This window comes from Rhamphochromis longiceps, linkage group LG1, assembly GCF_057381845.1.
Source record: "Rhamphochromis longiceps isolate RC_006_pf linkage group LG1, R_longiceps_female_GT1.1, whole genome shotgun sequence".
Taxonomy (NCBI): domain Eukaryota; kingdom Metazoa; phylum Chordata; class Actinopteri; order Cichliformes; family Cichlidae; genus Rhamphochromis; species Rhamphochromis longiceps.
The window spans coordinates 25,274,204-25,291,790 of NC_140557.1; the positions used below are offsets into that span (position 1 = coordinate 25,274,204).

The 17,587-nt window shown below is 38.1% G+C and overlaps 1 protein-coding gene across 2 annotated transcripts in view; it reads right to left on the bottom strand.

Moving 5' to 3' along the window:
- gpc5a (glypican 5a) overlaps nt 1-17,587 on the bottom strand; it is a 155,244-nt gene that overhangs the window by 11,965 nt on the left and 125,692 nt on the right. Inside the window, exon 9 of one of the 2 annotated variants that reach the window (XM_085403192.1) lies at nt 6,671-7,172. The exons of the other annotated variant lie outside the window; for it this stretch is intronic. Coding sequence (XP_085259318.1) covers nt 7,027-7,172 — 146 coding nt within the window. The 3' untranslated portion in view covers nt 6,671-7,026. Of the gene's footprint in view, nt 1-6,670; nt 7,173-17,587 lie in introns of those variants that run through there. 2 annotated transcript variants of the gene reach the window in all.

Consider the following 17,587-nt stretch of genomic DNA (forward strand, 5'->3'; position numbering starts at 1 on the left):
CAGTCAATGTCAGTTTGTTTGAATTGGAGCCTTTTCTCTTCTGAACTTATCTTTAGCTAAGTACATTTCATCTCACTTAGGTGCATCACTACCTTTTAACCACATTGATTTCTGTTATTGGGCAGTGCTGCTAGAAAACAAGCTGCCAGATGGAACAGCTTGTTGTTTATTTTCAGTCTGTTGTGAAACTGTAAGTTTATAGAGATTACACCAGCATTTCAGAAAGGCAGGAGCAAAAACCAGTGATTCGGTGTTCCAGTGTTTTACCACCACGCCCATACATGCTGTTATGGGTGAGTAAACAACTATTCCCCTGAAGGTTATTTCTGAGTATTTTCAATAAATAATTAAGAAGCCAGCATCTAAACTATTACTTATATGAGATTATATGATGGTATCCTATACTATACTATACTATAGTGAAATATATATACTATATTACACCATAATGACAACTTTCATTTATGATTTGAGAGAAGTCTGGATATGTGGAGTGTAAAAATGAGTATGTGTGTGGTTTCAAATACATGTGTAAGTACCTGTGTTTTCAAAGCTAGCTGGTCTTAAGTGTTTACCCAACGCCTCTTCACACCTTCTTCAAAGTCTCTTAGAATCCTCTCACCAGCAGTAAAGTGTGTGATTACGAATAGCTAAATCATATGTAGTGGTTAGCCTTGGGATCAAGCCTTTACTTCTGGAGGGAAAAAAATCAAGCTGTACAAAAGTCATTCTTCTGATCAGAAGCAGATGATGTGGGTACAAAATGAACACAACAGAACTAAGTAATAAAGTATTTAAGCAACTAGAAAAAAACAGGTGTAGATTTTTTTTCCTGAGGTAATAAGTTGTATAACTCATGCGTTTGGATATTGGTAAGGCTTACAGTTATGGTTGTGGCTCTTTTGATTGACGTGTGTGCCAACAAAGGGAGCTATAACTATGTCCCTAATGTTTTGGAAAAAGATGCAGGTTTTAAAATTTTGCCTTGGTAAACCACCACAGTTGATTTTAAATAAAACAGTCAATATGTGGATGAAGTGTAAACTGTAAATTTTAATTCAAATGGTTTTGTTAAAATTTTACATCAACTGCTGAATTACAGCAGGTTTATACATATTTGACTGTTTTCAGTGGATCAAAATCAACTGGACAAACCAAAATGATCTTAAATACCAGGTGTGTGTTGATAGTGTGTAGTGTGGATCCCAAAACTTTTTCTTTTTTGAAAGATTCAGTTTTCTACAAAGGTGTAGTGATTAACACATTCACTTTGTGAGGGAAAGGTTGCTGGTTTAATTCCATTTACAGACACAGATCCCCACTGGGGTACCCAGTATAAAAGTCTGCCAAATCCACCTTCAACCAGCAGTGGTGACCCCTTGTGGCATGGAGCAGAAAGTGATGTAGACCAATACCAGCAAATTTCACTTCAATCAGCATTTAGCACAAGTTAGCTATTCCAGTAAAACAAATTCAGTCTCTTCAGCTTGGTTAATTTATAATAAACACAAGTGTATCGACATTAAAACCACCTTTCACCAACTCCTTTCAACCTGGACCTGCATCTCCAACCTGAAAAGCTGAAGTTTGTGTCCCAGTGGCAGGTGAGTCACAGAATGGCCTTAACACTTAAGATATGACTGGAAAGCATTAACAATTCATAACCGACAACCTGTCTTGCTTGTGTGTGTGTGGGTTTTTTTACATAACATTTTCAAGGAAATACACCACTTTCTTGTATTTTGATTAGAGTAAGGATTTAAGATTGGGTTTTTTCTACTTTTTAAGTGGGCCGCAGCACTCTTGGCTTTGGGAATTGTTGCTATAGAGGCTTTTTAGAATTCACTGTTTTGTGGCTAAACCTTTTCGTTTCACATCGAGTTCCAAAATTGGCCTCCCGTGAACTCCACTCTGTTGTTGACCTTTGTGATATCTCTATTAATCTTGAAGGTAACGGCAGCTTCCAGAAATTTCTGGAACCTCTCTTTTATTTGATAGAAGCCTCTTTGTGAAAAAGAGGCTTCCATCCCCCAGTTTTGTGTGTACAAGATGAAATGATATCGATGTGTGCTGTCCACATATCTCCAGTAAAACGATGTTTATCTCTTGTTTTAGCTCCTGGTGTGGTCGTAAATTTTCTCCTGACCAAAGGCTGCTAATCACACCCAGAAGACTCAACAGCTGTGAGTGTCGATAGAAAGCGGATAAGCTAATTTTTCAAAGTGTGAAACCCACACAAGTTACGTTAGCCACTCTCACATACATATGGATGGCATATGAACGATTGAAGAGTTTGCACTTAAGCTTCGTACAATGAATTTCAGTGATTGCCGTAGAGCCCAATCTACAATATCAAGCATGACAGGCAGGATATGTGGAAATAATAAGACGTATGCATTTTTCCAGCCAGTTGTTTTTTTCCTCCGGAATTTTGTTTACACAAGAATGAGATCAACTGAGGGGAGAAACTAAATGAAGAGAAACCACCTGAGACCTCTTGCAGGGAAGGCTGAGTGCTCCCATTCTCAAACAGAACAATTGAATATAGCTCTGTGCCGGAGACATCATCCTCTTTCAATTAGATTCAGACTCCTACAGAAAACGGAATAAATTACCTCTTTATCCACAAAAATAATATCATTTAATAAAACTTCATTCATTTAGTTTGCCCACACAATTAATGATTAGCTAGTTTATGATCACTGATCTGCTATAAATGCCACTTTCTTCTTTTTGCATTTTTTTCCTACATCTGATTTTGTCTTTATCTGCCACACATCTTCACTTTGGTGTCTAACACCTCAGTCACAATTAAATGGCATTGAACAAGTGGTCTCGCAAGCGCTTTAAAAATACAACAAGAAATGATGTATATTTCTAGGCTATATAATGAACCTACAAAACAAAAAAATAATGCAAAGGCAGCTTTTTTGGCACATAACTCTATTCTGAAAGAATCAAATGTTGCTTCTCTAATTTTTTAGCAGTGCTGATTGTGTGACTTTTGGGATGATTCATTAATCGGGTCACCAGTTTGGTTCGGACTGAAATGTCTTGTTAACCATTTGGTAGACTGGCATGCAATTTTGGAAAGATGTGGTATTTAGAGGACTCTTAATGACCTCCCAGGTGATCCTATGACAGTACCTCCAGCATCACCTTGAGGATGATACATGTAGCTTTTTAATCGTACATTTTTGACCTGAAATTTGTTTGTCAGACCTTTATGTTGCTCTTCGCAACTCTGGGGATACCTTATTTTGTTTTTATGGCCAGGTAAATACTGTCATTCACATAAGCCTCAACTGCTTTGTGTTTAATGGCAACAAGAAAACATTTGCATGCCAACAATTTGAAGTCAATGTTAACACTTTATTAGGTTTGTCACTCTGATTATGTTGGTATACAAAAATGATAATTTAGCTTAGAGCATTGGCACGCACTACATCTTCTGTCAGTTGCCGGTATTGTCTAAGTCTAGATTATGTTATCAGTAAGTACTGAGAGTAGAACAGTAAATCAACAGTAAATCTCAATCAGTCTTTTTCAGTCTGTAACATATAGTCTCAGCCTTAATGGTTTCTAAACAACTTTAAATCTTTCACTGTGGGTATCTAAAATAATAATGACCAGTGTAGTTGTAGCGTACATTTCCAGACACAAGAAACTGTGTATCTGTTGGGAACTATTTTCTCTAGATATACTGAGTATGAATATTATATCGTAACGATCTCCGCTACGTGACCCAAAGCTCCAACTTGTCCAAATATAGACACATGACCCTTGAGGGAATGGAATGTGGAATGAGGCGCCAACATATTAGCAGCAATCCTGTAAGTCCGGTTAATTCGAGGGAGATCTCCATGGATCAGACACATTTTCCCTGCACATCCCAAAGACCAAATTGGATTGGCCAACTTTAGAATTCTGAGGTTAAGTAAACACCTTGAACTCCTATCCCACAAATCAGTCCTGAACACTTTCTGACATGTGGTAGGGGGCATTTCCCTGCTGTAGGAGGCCCCTGGTGTAAGCAGATATGTTTTCCATAAAGGGATGGACACTGTCTGCAACCATGTTTGAGAAGGCTATCTGTCAATGTATCATCCACTTAAATGCCAAAACCCAACATTTCCCAGCAGAGTCATACTGCCTCAACATGATGAATGATGAGAAGATGGCATCATACTGCCTTGTTTGTTTGTTTTGTAAAGCAGCCTACTGTCATACGTTTCCACATAAACATACATGCAGACCTCTTGATATGAACTTTAAAAAGGGGAATTCAACAGAACAGGCCACCTTCTTACTCTTCTGTGTTATTTCCAGCATTATGTGCTATAGTGGGTGTTTTGTGGCATCGGACCACATAGGCCAGCCCTAGCTTTGCCCGCAGTGAACCTTGGTTGCCCATGACCCGGTTGCTGGTTAACCAGTGGTCCTTTCTTGGACCGCTTTTAGTATCTGCTAACCACTGCATGCTGGGAGCACTCCATAAGATGTGCTGAAGAAGTTCAACCCAGTTCAGCCATCACAATTTGGCCCTTGTTAAAGTAAAGAATCGACTGTTCACTTGCTGCCGAATATATCCCATGCCTTGACAGGTGCCATTGAAACAAGATAATAAGGGTTACTCACTTGGCCTGTTTGTGGTTGTATAGTTGTGGCTGCCTGGTGTAAGGCAGCAGATGAGTGACTCAAAATAAAATACAGCATGTGTAAGGTCATGGTAATGAAGATACAATGCCTGCTGTAACATAGCTCTATATTTTAAATGAAATATTTGTTATGATAATCAGTTAATTGTTGGTTTTTTTAAATAGATTTGCTAGCAAGAGGCAACAAATCAGATATTAGCAAGCTTATATTTTGACGCAGACATAGACTATGGTTATAACATAAATCATACGTCTTAGGAATGACTGAAGGAAAAGTAATGTCCTCTCTGTTTGAAGAGAAAGCTAGACTATTTGATGGTATATTTACTTCCTGTCTCGTAGCCATAGTGAAATGCAATCAGAGACTGGCCAGGCTGGTAAACACAAACATACTGTGTTTACTGACCACACATCGCATGGCTGTTTGGAAAGCAACGATATAAACAGATACCTATTCCCCTTCCTTGCTTGGTTGTCATCATAGCAGAATTAAACACACAACACTGTAGTACACTGGTACAATTACATTATCAGTGAAGCAAAGACAAATGATGAGTAGCCACGTGCACTCTTTTTAATGACTAAACTAGAGAGAGAAGTTAGTTCTAAGTTAAGCATCCCTTAATAGATCAATCACTTTGAATCAGCTGTGCCTCCCTTTTGTCTGATTTCATTTACTTTCTGTAGTTAAAGCTAAAGTATTTGATATGTCTGGTCTGACCCCCAATAAAACTAGCATCCATCCTGTTTGCACAATTACAGAGAAAAGGAGGATCAATGGGATCTAATTTAAGACAGAAGCATTATTCAAAAACACAGAGCCCAGTGCATCGCTACATGGAGCCAGCAGAATGATTAAGTGCCTTGGTTATATCCTGTATGGCTCTGCTGCACATGCCACAGGGAGAGTGTTCATGTCCATGAGCTCATCACCCCAGCCTCTATTACATCCTCAGAGCAGTCAATACTGGGCTCTGACCACCAGTCACTCTCAGGTTGCACACACAGGCAGAATACAAATCAGCTTGGAAAACTGCGAGCTCTGCTGTGTCCAAACCTTTTCTTAGCAGACTGCTCTTTGGAAAGACATGTTCCTACAAAGCTAGTGGGTCACACAGCAAACATATCCATTAATGGGGAAATAAGTAACAAAATCAACTAAGGGTAATATTGGCGTGATAATGTATAAAACCATAAAGTTACCGATTGGGGCCTGAGCAGCAAAGCTGCACAGTCGCTCGTGTTACTTCAACAATTTCTCAGATTTTTTTCAGAATAGCCAAAAACGTACCCACAAACTAAGACTTGTAAAAACCGTTAATGGCTTTTAGATTTTGACTGTTAATAGCCCAACAAAATAAGCACCAAAGACACCCACACATTAGATCCTAGACAATATTTTATCTGGTAATGCTAAATGTTGATATAGACAGAACCTGCCATCCTGAGACTGTCCAAACACAACATACAAAATGGAAAATCTTTGTATTTGTGTTAGCTTTCCAAAAGTTTTCCTTCTATCTGGTCATATCTAACTGTAGTAGATCCCATAAATAGGACCCAACAACCAATTTGTTGATTGGTTACATCAGATTATGAATCAGTCTGTTTAGATGCGCACAGCGCTGCGGGCAAATACTTGTGCACAAGGTCACAGCTTTCTCCTAACATATCATTAGCATGTCATTTGCAGTTCATAAAGTCAGAAATAAGCATCTGCCAGTTGAAAATAAACACCATCAAATCTTTCTCCAAAGGTGGCACAAATCATCCTCTGAGTAGTCCCCACAAAAGTAATCAGACAGACATTTATTTTCAAATTATTTATCTGTTCCACACAAGTGAGAGCACATCGTAGCATCTATTGATCACAACACTGGAAAACATTCATAGGTTTCAGCTTTTTTGTCACAGATGAGAGCGGCTCCATATCGTAGTAGTTTATATTTTTTAATATAAACTATATATATAACTATATTCAAAGTGAATGCCTTTAACTGATGTTGGTGTATCAGCTTGAGATGTTGGAAATATTTGACTAATTACAGACATTTTGTAAACAAATTGATTGAGCCTTGATGAAAATTGTTGTGACCTGGAAGATCAGAGTTCCTGAAAATAAAATCTCAGATAAATTAAACAAGAACAGTTTAACTGGCATAGGCAGCAAGGTGGCACGGTGGTTAGCACTGTTGCCGCAGTGCTATAACCTGAGTTCAATTCCACCATCAGGCCGGGGTCTTTCTGTGTGGAGTTTGCATGTTCTCCCCGTGTTTGCGTGGGTTCCCTCAGGGTACTCCGGCTTCCTCCCACCGTCCAAAGATATGCAGCTTGTGGGGATAGGTTAATTGGATAATCCAAATTGCCACTAGGTGTGAATGTGCGAGTGAATGTGAGTGTGAATGGTTGTCTGTCCCTGTGTGTTGGCCCTGTGACAGAGTGGCGACCTGTCCAGGGTGTACCCCGCCTCTCGTCTTATGACAGCTGGGATAGGCTCCAGCGCCCCCCGCGACCCTGAAAAAGGATAAGCGGAAGCGAATGGATGGACTGGCAAAAGTAGAAAAAAATTCAAGGGTTCATTCCTGCCAAATGATAAACAAAAGGTTGAAAACAGCCCTGTTAATATTGTAACAGAAGAAGTCAGAGAGTGTTAACAAAGGGAAGAAAGTTTTCAATTTTTCATGCGTAGTTCCTTTTTTCAACCGAGGAAAACAAAGCACAGTGGTCTGCTCAAATTGACATGTGCTGGTAAAGGTCTCTGCAAACTTGCCCTTCACTATCTTCCCCTTCTTTCTCTTTATAAGCTCATCTCACATCCTCAGAGTTAACCCTAAAGTCAACTTTATGCAAGAGCAAACCGACCTCCTCGGCTGCCTTATAAGAAACAGAAGGTCATCCAACTATTTCTTTGCTATACTCAGAACTCCTATGTATGAGCTTCGAGTTACTAAAGTCTCTTGCAATTTTTCCTCAGTGATCTTCAGAGCAGAGGAGTCCCACATGAACTCTACAATCTTGGCTGTTTTGTGAAAGAGATTCTCTGTCATGTTTCTGTCAATCAAATCACTTCTAACCAAAGCTATTTTATGAAGACCAGACAGACTTCTGATTAATGTATCTGTAGCCTTAAATATTGCTATACTACAGAGAAATCTTTGGGTGCTGAATACAACCAGCCTTGCTAAAACTACTTTCTGAATGATTAAACATTAATCAGTAACTCAAATGTAATCGAGTTCGTTTGAGGAAGGCATATGAGCGCTTTGCCAGTGTATCATTTCTCATCTGGTTGTATTTGTTGGGAACGTTGACTTTTGATTGACAATTACATGATATACGCGTTAAATGCTGAGCTCAGCATGTGGTTAACTGTATCAACAACCTATAGGAATGCACTGCTCCCAGTTTAGATTGTATATGTAATAAAGTCTGCACACAGAGTCAAAAAACAGTTGATTAAAAAAAAGACGAGATTGCTAAGTCAAGCGTGTCTCTGTCTCTTCAGTAGGTGTTGATGAAACACCTTGATCGAGACTTATCTGATGGTGTCTGTAATCAGCTCATGTAAGCTTAATATAAAAAAAACGGTTATTTTTCAACAAATTATACCTCAGATGTGTCTCTTTCAACCAATGTGGTGACAATCTGCTAATTAGTATGGCCAGATCACGAGCAGATACAGTATTACTCTTTTCACAAAACACAATTTCCATAATAAGGGTTTTGAATTTGCACCGTTCCTCTTATTAACCTTCCATTAACCTTTAGATAAACACAGGGAGCTCTGAGCATTATTCCCTGGGATCACACACCAAAAGCCTTGGTCGAAATTCATCAGACCATCTGTGGAATTGCTCATGGGTGATTAGGCCACTGATAGCTGCTTGCCTCAGTGAAGATGAAGATCTCATAGAAACTGCTCGGGAGCAAGTAGACTGCAGAATAGCAAAAACTTTGGTCCAGCCTGCATGTTTTCCTTTACATTAGCAATTTAAGATAGTCAAAGGTTTAGGATTGCTGAACTATTTTGAGGGGAATATCTGTTTATTGCAAAAAGTTATTCAGCAGAAATATATATAAGTATATGCTCATGCTACAGTATGGTTTGGTCTGTAATTTTAGTCTGTCTGTAGGTGGTTGCCAGGTACAATGATGGCCCAATTAAGTACCATGCAAAAGTCACGTTTTGTGGATACAGACTATGTTAGCATAATGAAATAAAAAGGATGCAATGAGTTTATAAGGTGTTACAGGTGCATGAACGCCACTAATGGGCCATTTTATTGGTTGCTAGGTGGTTGCTATGTAACATATTGGCATCATAATGTGTGATATAGATAATAACCTTCTGGCTAAGATGTACTCAGATGTACTTGTTTGTCAAATTTGACTGCTAAACGCCTGAGTGTGTAGAATGAGTTTGCAGACAGGCAGAGATTATAGTAAGATTTAAAATAAAAGCAAATTATTTTAAAGAAAGAGGCAAAAAACATAGCAAACAGTTACGTATTCTACAATTATCAAAAAGAAGATAACATATAACTTGAAAAAAGTCTGATTATGAGTGAGGGCCTTAACAATTAAAAAACACATACATGTTTGGGTCTCAGCAGAACTTAACTCATAAGAATGATTCATTAAGCACAATGAGACAATTCATCAGCGTCAAAGCCAAAAGAAAAGTTGTTTTTAAAGGAGAAATTAGCAAGTCAAAAAATCATCAACAGCTTCGTCTGCAGAGAAACAAACCAGTCTCTAATTCTGATCCATCAGAGGGACTGAGTGCAGCTGTGGCTGCGTACCACAGGCTTTTAAGGTGGCTTTAATTAAATTATTACTTGAAAAGCCTTTACTTGACCCAGGTGTCTTAGCTAATTATAGGCTCATTAGTCATCTTCTTTTTATTTCAAAAATTCTTGAAAGTAGTAGTTGTAAAACAGCTGGGTGATCATCTGCAGAGAGATGGTCTAGTTGAAGATTTAGTTCATCACAGCACTGGTGAAGGGCACTGATCCTCCTGTGGCCGACAGTGGAGTCATCTCTGTGCTTGTCCTGATAGACCTCAGTGCAACATTAAATACTACTGATCACAATATTTTTACCACAGAGATTAGAATAATTGGTGCTAAAATGTAAACCAGCGCACTGCAGTGGTTTCAGTTGTATGTATTGGATGGACTCCAGTTCTTCTTCACAAATGAAAGCTGGTCAGAGTTCTGCAGGGTTCTGTGCTGGGACCGATACTTTTTACATTATACAAACTTCCTTTAGGTAGCATTATTAGAAAACATTGCCTACATTTCTATGCAGATGATAAACAAGATTATTTATCCACAAAACGAGACAACATAAACCAATTACTTAGGCTGCAGGCATGACATAAAGACATAAAGGCCTGGACGACCTCTAAAGTCATACTTGTAAATTCAAACAAAACTGTGAGTACTGTATTTAAAAAAAAAATCAGTAAAATGGCGTTTAGTAATTAGTGATTATTAAGTTTTGGCCCTCTTCAGTAGTGTCTCTTTTGTTGTGTCTGCTTCTGCAGTCTTCTCCTTCCCCTGAACCCTGTGTGACTGATGCTGCCTTCCCTTAAACAAGTTCTGCTGGAGGTTTCTTCCTTTCAAAAAGGAGTTTTCCCTTCCCACTGTGTCATACGTGGTTGGGGGTGGGTTATCTGATTGTTGGGGTTTTCGCTTTAATACTTTAGGGTTTTTACCCTATAATATGAAGGGCCTTAAGGTGACTGTTGTTGTGACTGGTGCTATATGAATAAAACTGAATTGAACTGAATTAAAATTAAGTGAACAACGTGAAAGACGACGTCACACGTGTGACTCGACTGCTACTTCGAAAAACATGAAAAAAAGAAAGATGAAAAAGTGTTTGCTACTAAAGAATGCACAAAATAATAAAAAGATAATTAAATAAAGCTGAAGAAAGGTTGGTCCCATGTGCACTTCCTTTTATAGAGTGACGAATTTCATGCTTGGTGGAACAGATGTGCGCATCTTTTCTGCTACCATTATGGCAATTATATGCAAATCTTACAGCTTTGAATGCAAATAAGTATTTGGTTAAATTTATTCATTCCTTGTTTTAGCACACACAATCACTACACTGACAACATACAAAGGCTGCAGACACTTAATTGCTGAATGCATATATAACTTGACTGCAGCACCTATACGTCCATCACCCCAGTTTTTGTACTGAACATCTGCGCTTCAGTGAATTTCACCGATAGTCTGCCTCCTGTTTTATCCTATGTTATATTTCACACTTTAAAGCCTAGCTACTAATTTTTACTTACTGTGTTGTATTTTTTTATGCTGTGTGTATCTTTGTTGCTTTTCACAACAAGGGTTCTGATAAACATTATAGGTATTCTTATATATTATAACAAAAAAACTGTACCAGATTCAGTTAAGCTAACATTTACATTAAATTTTGCATTCATAAAGATTATGAAGTTTATTCGTGTGTGTGTGTGTGTGTGTGTGTGTGTGTGTGTGTGTGTGTGTGTGTGTGTGTGGGAGATGAATCCAGTCTAATGGTTCAACCTCCTCTCCCTACGGTTGATTAACTTTGTGATGCGTTAAGTGGCTTCATCCCCTCAGTAGGGAGAAAGTGCCCTCCAGCCTACCCTCAGAGGATTAGGGGAATCCCTTACACATCATCAAAGGAACTCCAAGGTGAACCATGCCACTGACTTTCTATGAAGTGTCAGTGAAGAGAGCAGCAACTCAACTGAGTAGGCTCAGATTTTAGTCTCTATCCAATGCAAGTGTGTTTGAATAATGTAGGCGGTGTTAGCTGTAACGCATTCCAAAGTAATGGATTACTGTAATCACGTTACATTGCTCAGTAACCCAGTAATGTAATGTGTAACAGTATAAAATTCAGTAATCACATTATAGCTACAATTACATTGTTACTTGTGTTTTCAGTGTTCTGTTCATACATGTGTCCTCATTAGGATAGGCATTTGATTTGTACTGAGAACTCTGAAAAATTAAGGATTTATTGTGACCTTTTGCTTATAATTCAAGATTCAGTGCAATATCATCCTTGAAAAGTCAATATAAAATAAGTATGAGCTGTGAAAACCTTACATAAATAGAATATTTAAGAAGATATTTTTTCATTTTAACCTTATTGGCACAGTATGAAAGTATTTATTAACTCATACGTTCTCTATGTAGAGCACTCACAAAGTAAACTGTTGAAAAGTAAATGTGTAAGTTCTCTATAGGTTGTGTTCATCAAAAGAACAGAAGCTTTATTTTTAACAGTTACACCGAGGAAAAAAATAATCACAAAACAATTCCAAAAAATATTGAAAATACCAAAAATAATTTCACATTGCAGTATTTCGCATGTCACTCACATGATCTAAGTCTTTTTTTTTTCTTTTAATGCTGACACTTTCCCAAACCTTGTGTGTTATTATTGATAACAATGTCATTTATTATTGTTATTTCAGTACAACTATAAAAATGTGCAACTTAGTTCTGCTCTAATGAGGACGGGATACCAAAGAAAAAGATCAAAACAACAGCGAAGGTCTGATTAGTGTAAGGCACGCACTGAAGTAAAAGCACTTTGATGATGTGTGACACTGCAATTAACTGTAATTATGTAAATTTGATTAAGTTTGATTAAGTTCGTAATGAAGGCATTCGTATTTTTATGAAGTGTGAACTTTTCACAGGTAACACCTTCCCATCTAGTATCTCACCAGGCATCATGTACACTGTCTTGCACAGCCGCATTTAAAATCACTAAAGTTCATTAAATCACATATTTATTTGCTTCTTATTTCAAGTGTTTCATAATTTTGTCAACAGAATGATCTAAATTTGCAATCAGATACAATCTCTTTTTATTCTTTCCTCGCTATAAAATATTACTGTGTACAGTAATAAAACTGTAGTTTTTCCTTGTGCACTCCCCGTAGAAATGAAGTCAGAATTCATAGGACCCACAATGCTTCAGTCGAGCAGTGCTGTGAGTTATATGAAACTGCAAGGCCACAACTTTCATTTTAACTTTCCCTCAGCGAGCCCAGACAAGGTGTGAATGTGGCATGAAATGAGGTACGGAAGCAGGGCCAATTGATATTTAATTAATGCTAGGCCTGACTAGAGGGCCCAGGCTCATCTGCTGCATGTCTCATCCAATATACATGATTTACAAGCAGGCTTCTTGCCACAGCAAACTTTCCACGCAATAAGGAGCATTAGCGTGAAGTGGTGTACACAGCCAGCACAGATAGAGGAATTCTGGAGCGCACGAATCATGACAAATTCCATGTGAACTCTGCCATCATGCTGCACATGCAATGCAAAAGAATCTGAGAGCATCAAAAATGTTAGAGGATTCCTGCTGCTCTCTGCCCTACGTCATCACTGTATTTTAGGATTAAAATTTTTGCTAAAAAGCCTGAGTAATTTTATTTAAAACATTTATAAGCAAAGCACAGCATAAACACCGTTGCTGTTTTGGGAAGCTCTGAGTTGCAGAGGACACCTTTTTTTTTTTTAAGGGGAAGCCTCCTGTTTTATTGATTCATGTGCTATATTAAAATGAAATTGATGTTGACTGACTCAAGATAAGATTTTACAAATCCCCTACTTACAAAATACTATCATTAAACTGTTTGACACTCATTTGGCAATAAACCCCTTTCTGATTCTGATTCTGATTCTGATTAACCCAACTACTGTTATTGTAAGCACTCTGGATCGCCTTTCCTTACATTATTGTGGATAGAAGGCTGCAAAAGGATAATTTCTGCAATATTTGAGAAAAAATACACTGAAAATACAGAAGAGATACAAAGTTCCTATCAAACAGGACTAGAAATTTAATCACAGCTACATGTTGAGAGCTTTATTTATTGGATCAATTTATGTTTCTATCATGTCATCCCAAACAACCCAGATGTTCAGCCAGTTTGGATGACTTTTCACTTTAAAGGTGTTGACAATGACCTTTAAAATGAAGGGGAAAAAGACAATGTAAAGTCTAATTATACAATAACTTTGGAAAGCACTGCATTGTTTTAATAATGTTTTATCAACTGATAGCCAAGAGAATTTTGGATAGATGTACACCAGGATTTGCGTGATGCTATCACTAATGTAAAATGTTTCATCTGAGCGAGTACTGTGGGTTCTAGAGTATGCTTCACAACACATATTTTTCATGTACATATTTTATTTATGCCACATATTCAAGCCTGCTCAGGTTTTTCTGTGATTTACCTGACTGAAAATCTAATGTCTTCACATGGATAATGACGTTAAAGATGAGTTTGCAGTGATAAAAAAAGGTTTCAATGTTCTTGAACACAATAAAACAGATATAAACAACCCCAGTCAAACAAAACCCCAAAACATTATTCTATGTGTTACGTTTCCCTAAAAAAGTACAAGTGATGAGGGAAAGTAACAATGTGTCCAGGTTGAAAAAAAGGAGACAGAGAGGCAAAATGGTTAAAATAAAGAGTTTTGATACTACTTGTATTAATAACTGAACTAAAAGAGATGGACAAGCTGCTATCACTATTTATAGAAACAAAACGAAACGTAGGTGTTGTCAGTAAACTGAAAAGAGTAAGCTCACTAGCTGCAAAGCAACAAAGCTCTCACCCTGGAGCTCACCTTTCTCTGGCCTTAAATGCTTCTAATTGCTGATGGGAGTCAGCTGTGTAGAAAAAGGGTGGCACCTAAGGCAGGAGAGACAGCAGGACACACCCACCCAAGGGCCCTGCTGGGGCCTTAACAGCTACTTTTTAAAAAAGTAAATAATGCATCAAAAATAATGAATGATCAGGCTTTACAGCAACATATGTTATCAACAATTAACTATTGTGTTATTATCCCAAAAAGTTGGTTCTGTTCATCTGGACGGAGCGTTTTCAATGGGAGAAATATTTTGTCACTCATCCAAGTGACTTCTTCACTGTAATTAAGAAAAATATAACAAAATGGAAACATGAAGGAAAGAAGAAGCCCTCAGAGGCCTCATTCCCACAGGCCAACAGTTAGTGATCTCTGGTTCCTGGAGAAAATGTGTATTCCCCAAAGTTGGCAGAGAGAGTGCTGCGCTAAAACTCTTCTTGCGACTGCTTTGGCCAATAGCAAATTATAGCAAATAATCAGCAACTGTTGGCCGAGCAGTAGTAAAAGTTGAAGGAGTTCGATGCACACCAGAAACAGAGCTTTTCAAAGACTACTTTCAAAATAAAAGCTTTGCCTTACCACTGCTTGGTGTCTAACCAACACATTTCCAAACTTGTGTCATACTTCACAGTTTCACTACCACTCAGTGAGTAGTTGGTGAGTGTTTGCAGAGAAATCGGCTTCTTCTATGCAAACTACAGGTGAGCATAGCAATATGTTGGCAACTAAAGCAGTTGCAATGTTATTTTCAGCACTGTATATCTCTTTGTGAGCAATTTAAACTAGGAACTGACAGCAACCACCACCATCTGCTCGGGGAATACATTTTTCTCTAGTGACTGGAGGTTGTTAAAGCATCGCTGACTGGTCTAGACTTGTCTAACTGGGACTATAGAAACAGATTTCCTAACTAGCAACTATTTGTTGAATGCTATTCTCTAGGCCTGAGTGACTGACATTCTCCATTACATTATCCCAGTGTTTCAAGGAACAGGTTTTTGTTTTTTCATCCAGCGACCTCCCTCTGAATCCTTTGTGGTAAAAAGATGATATCTTTCAAATGTTCAAATGGTTGTAAATGCTTGAAGCAATAATTTCCGAGTCCATTTAGGAAAGCTTATTAGTAGTATGAAAAAAATGGAGAATGAATATTATAGTATATTCTTAAAATTAACTGAAGTTAAGCTAATGTGGACCCTGATTTATATTCTCTACCTGGATTCAGTGGATGCCTGTGGAATTTAGAAGTTTTATAAGCCTTTATCATATATCACATTTCCAAACATGCACACAAAGAAAATAAAAACTCTTAATTTACGTTTTGATCCCTACAGAACGTTAAAGGGAACAGATTCTTTTTCCTCCTCAGGCTGATGTCCTGTGAATTCAGCAGGCAGTGGAAACAGGACATCGTTTTTCCTGCCTGGGCCATCTGTCAGCCCCCCAACATTGCCCATGTTACATTAAATAAATGCCTGTTTTTTTCTCAGGAGCCCATAGCCGGGTTATTAAACTGCCTACCTGTATTATGATGATAGATCTCCCCAAAACTTTGGATGCCCAGCGAGCCCTGGTTACCCATAAATGCAGAGTATAAAGAGATTACTTGTGCGGACAACCACTGTAAGCAATGAAATCAGGCTCCACACAGCTGACTGAGTTTGTATGTGAACCGAGGGCAAATGGATGGGATAAAAAGACTTTCATAGCATTCATTTTGGGTGGAACTATGCAGTACAACACAATGCAACACAGTTACAATAACAGTACAGCAATATAAATACAGGCCCCAATAGTAAATTAAGCACATGGAAGGAGAAATGTCTTTGGAAAGAAAAGCTCACATTTATAATGACTGAGGTAGTTGAAAGGTGTTGACATTTCAAATGTACCAAAATAGATAATTGCCTGGAGGCCACACAACCAAGAGATGGCATTACATGTCAAATACACCTCTGCTTGAGTAATATTTCTTCAAAATTTAAAAGGGCAAACCAAAAAATATTTGCCTTTTGGCTTCCTGGCTTGCTACTCCTGGCATGATTGCAGCAGATCCATGTGCACGTCCCATAAATTTTTAACTTTAGTTCAAAACGCCCAACTTAAATATATATATATATATATATATATATATATATATATATATATATATATATATATATATATATATATATATATATATAAACAGTGCTCAAGACACACATAAAGAAAAAACAACACTCCAAAAGTGAGTCTTATTCCACAAGCTTAATGTAAATTATTAAAAAATATATATATTATGGCTGGCACACAACAAAACAGCACAAACCTTGTACATATTCTCAGTAGCAACCCATACAGTATAGACTATGGCTGATTAATTATGCAATAGCTTGCTGACAGAAACTGGAGAACCTAAATCTGCCTCTGCCTCACAGTCACAATCATGTCTGCTTGCCAATTTCCCACCAGGCCTTAGTGACACGGCTGTGGACGGCAAGTGTGATAATGGATCGTTCTAATGGTCAAGCCTGGACCGCACATTAGGAATCTGGTCGATTCTTGGTATTGCAGAACAGGAAGTGCTGCCAGCAATCAATGCTAGGCTAATGTGCAAAGAGGAGTAAGTTGAATGTCAGTGTTGCTGATCAATAACTATTCATTTTCAGCAACCACATTTCCACAAATAGGACACTTAATATTGTGTGATTGGATAATTACCATGCCCAATTAAGGATGTGTGACACTAAGCGATGAATAGTGGATGGAAAACATCTGCCATGAGGCGCTAATGGAGACACGCGCCAGACTCTGATCGACAGCTGGGAGATGGATCTTGATGTCTGTAAACTGTGGGACGCCAGCTGAACCTGCAGGAGTCAGATAATCCTCTCTCTACCTCCACAGCACCAGAGATAATGGATGTCCATCCTCTCAGATTCCGCTCTAACAGGAATACCCTGCTCCAATGGATTTTCAACTATTGCTGACTTTTTTCATAGAAAAACAAGAAATGTCCTCAGAATTTAGTCAAAACAGAAAAAGAAATCATCTATGAGTTCTCCCTATTTAAGCACTATTGTTTCCTCTTATGGTGATAAAACGTGAGCTGATGCAAACATATTTTGGGACCAAAGCAGCAGAAGGTCAGAACAGATTATCTTGTAAGGGAATCGAGTGACGTCTCCATCTCGTTCCTTCCAATCCAGCTGAATCCAGCTCTGTCCCTGCTGATAATATTAACGTATTTAATCTTTATGA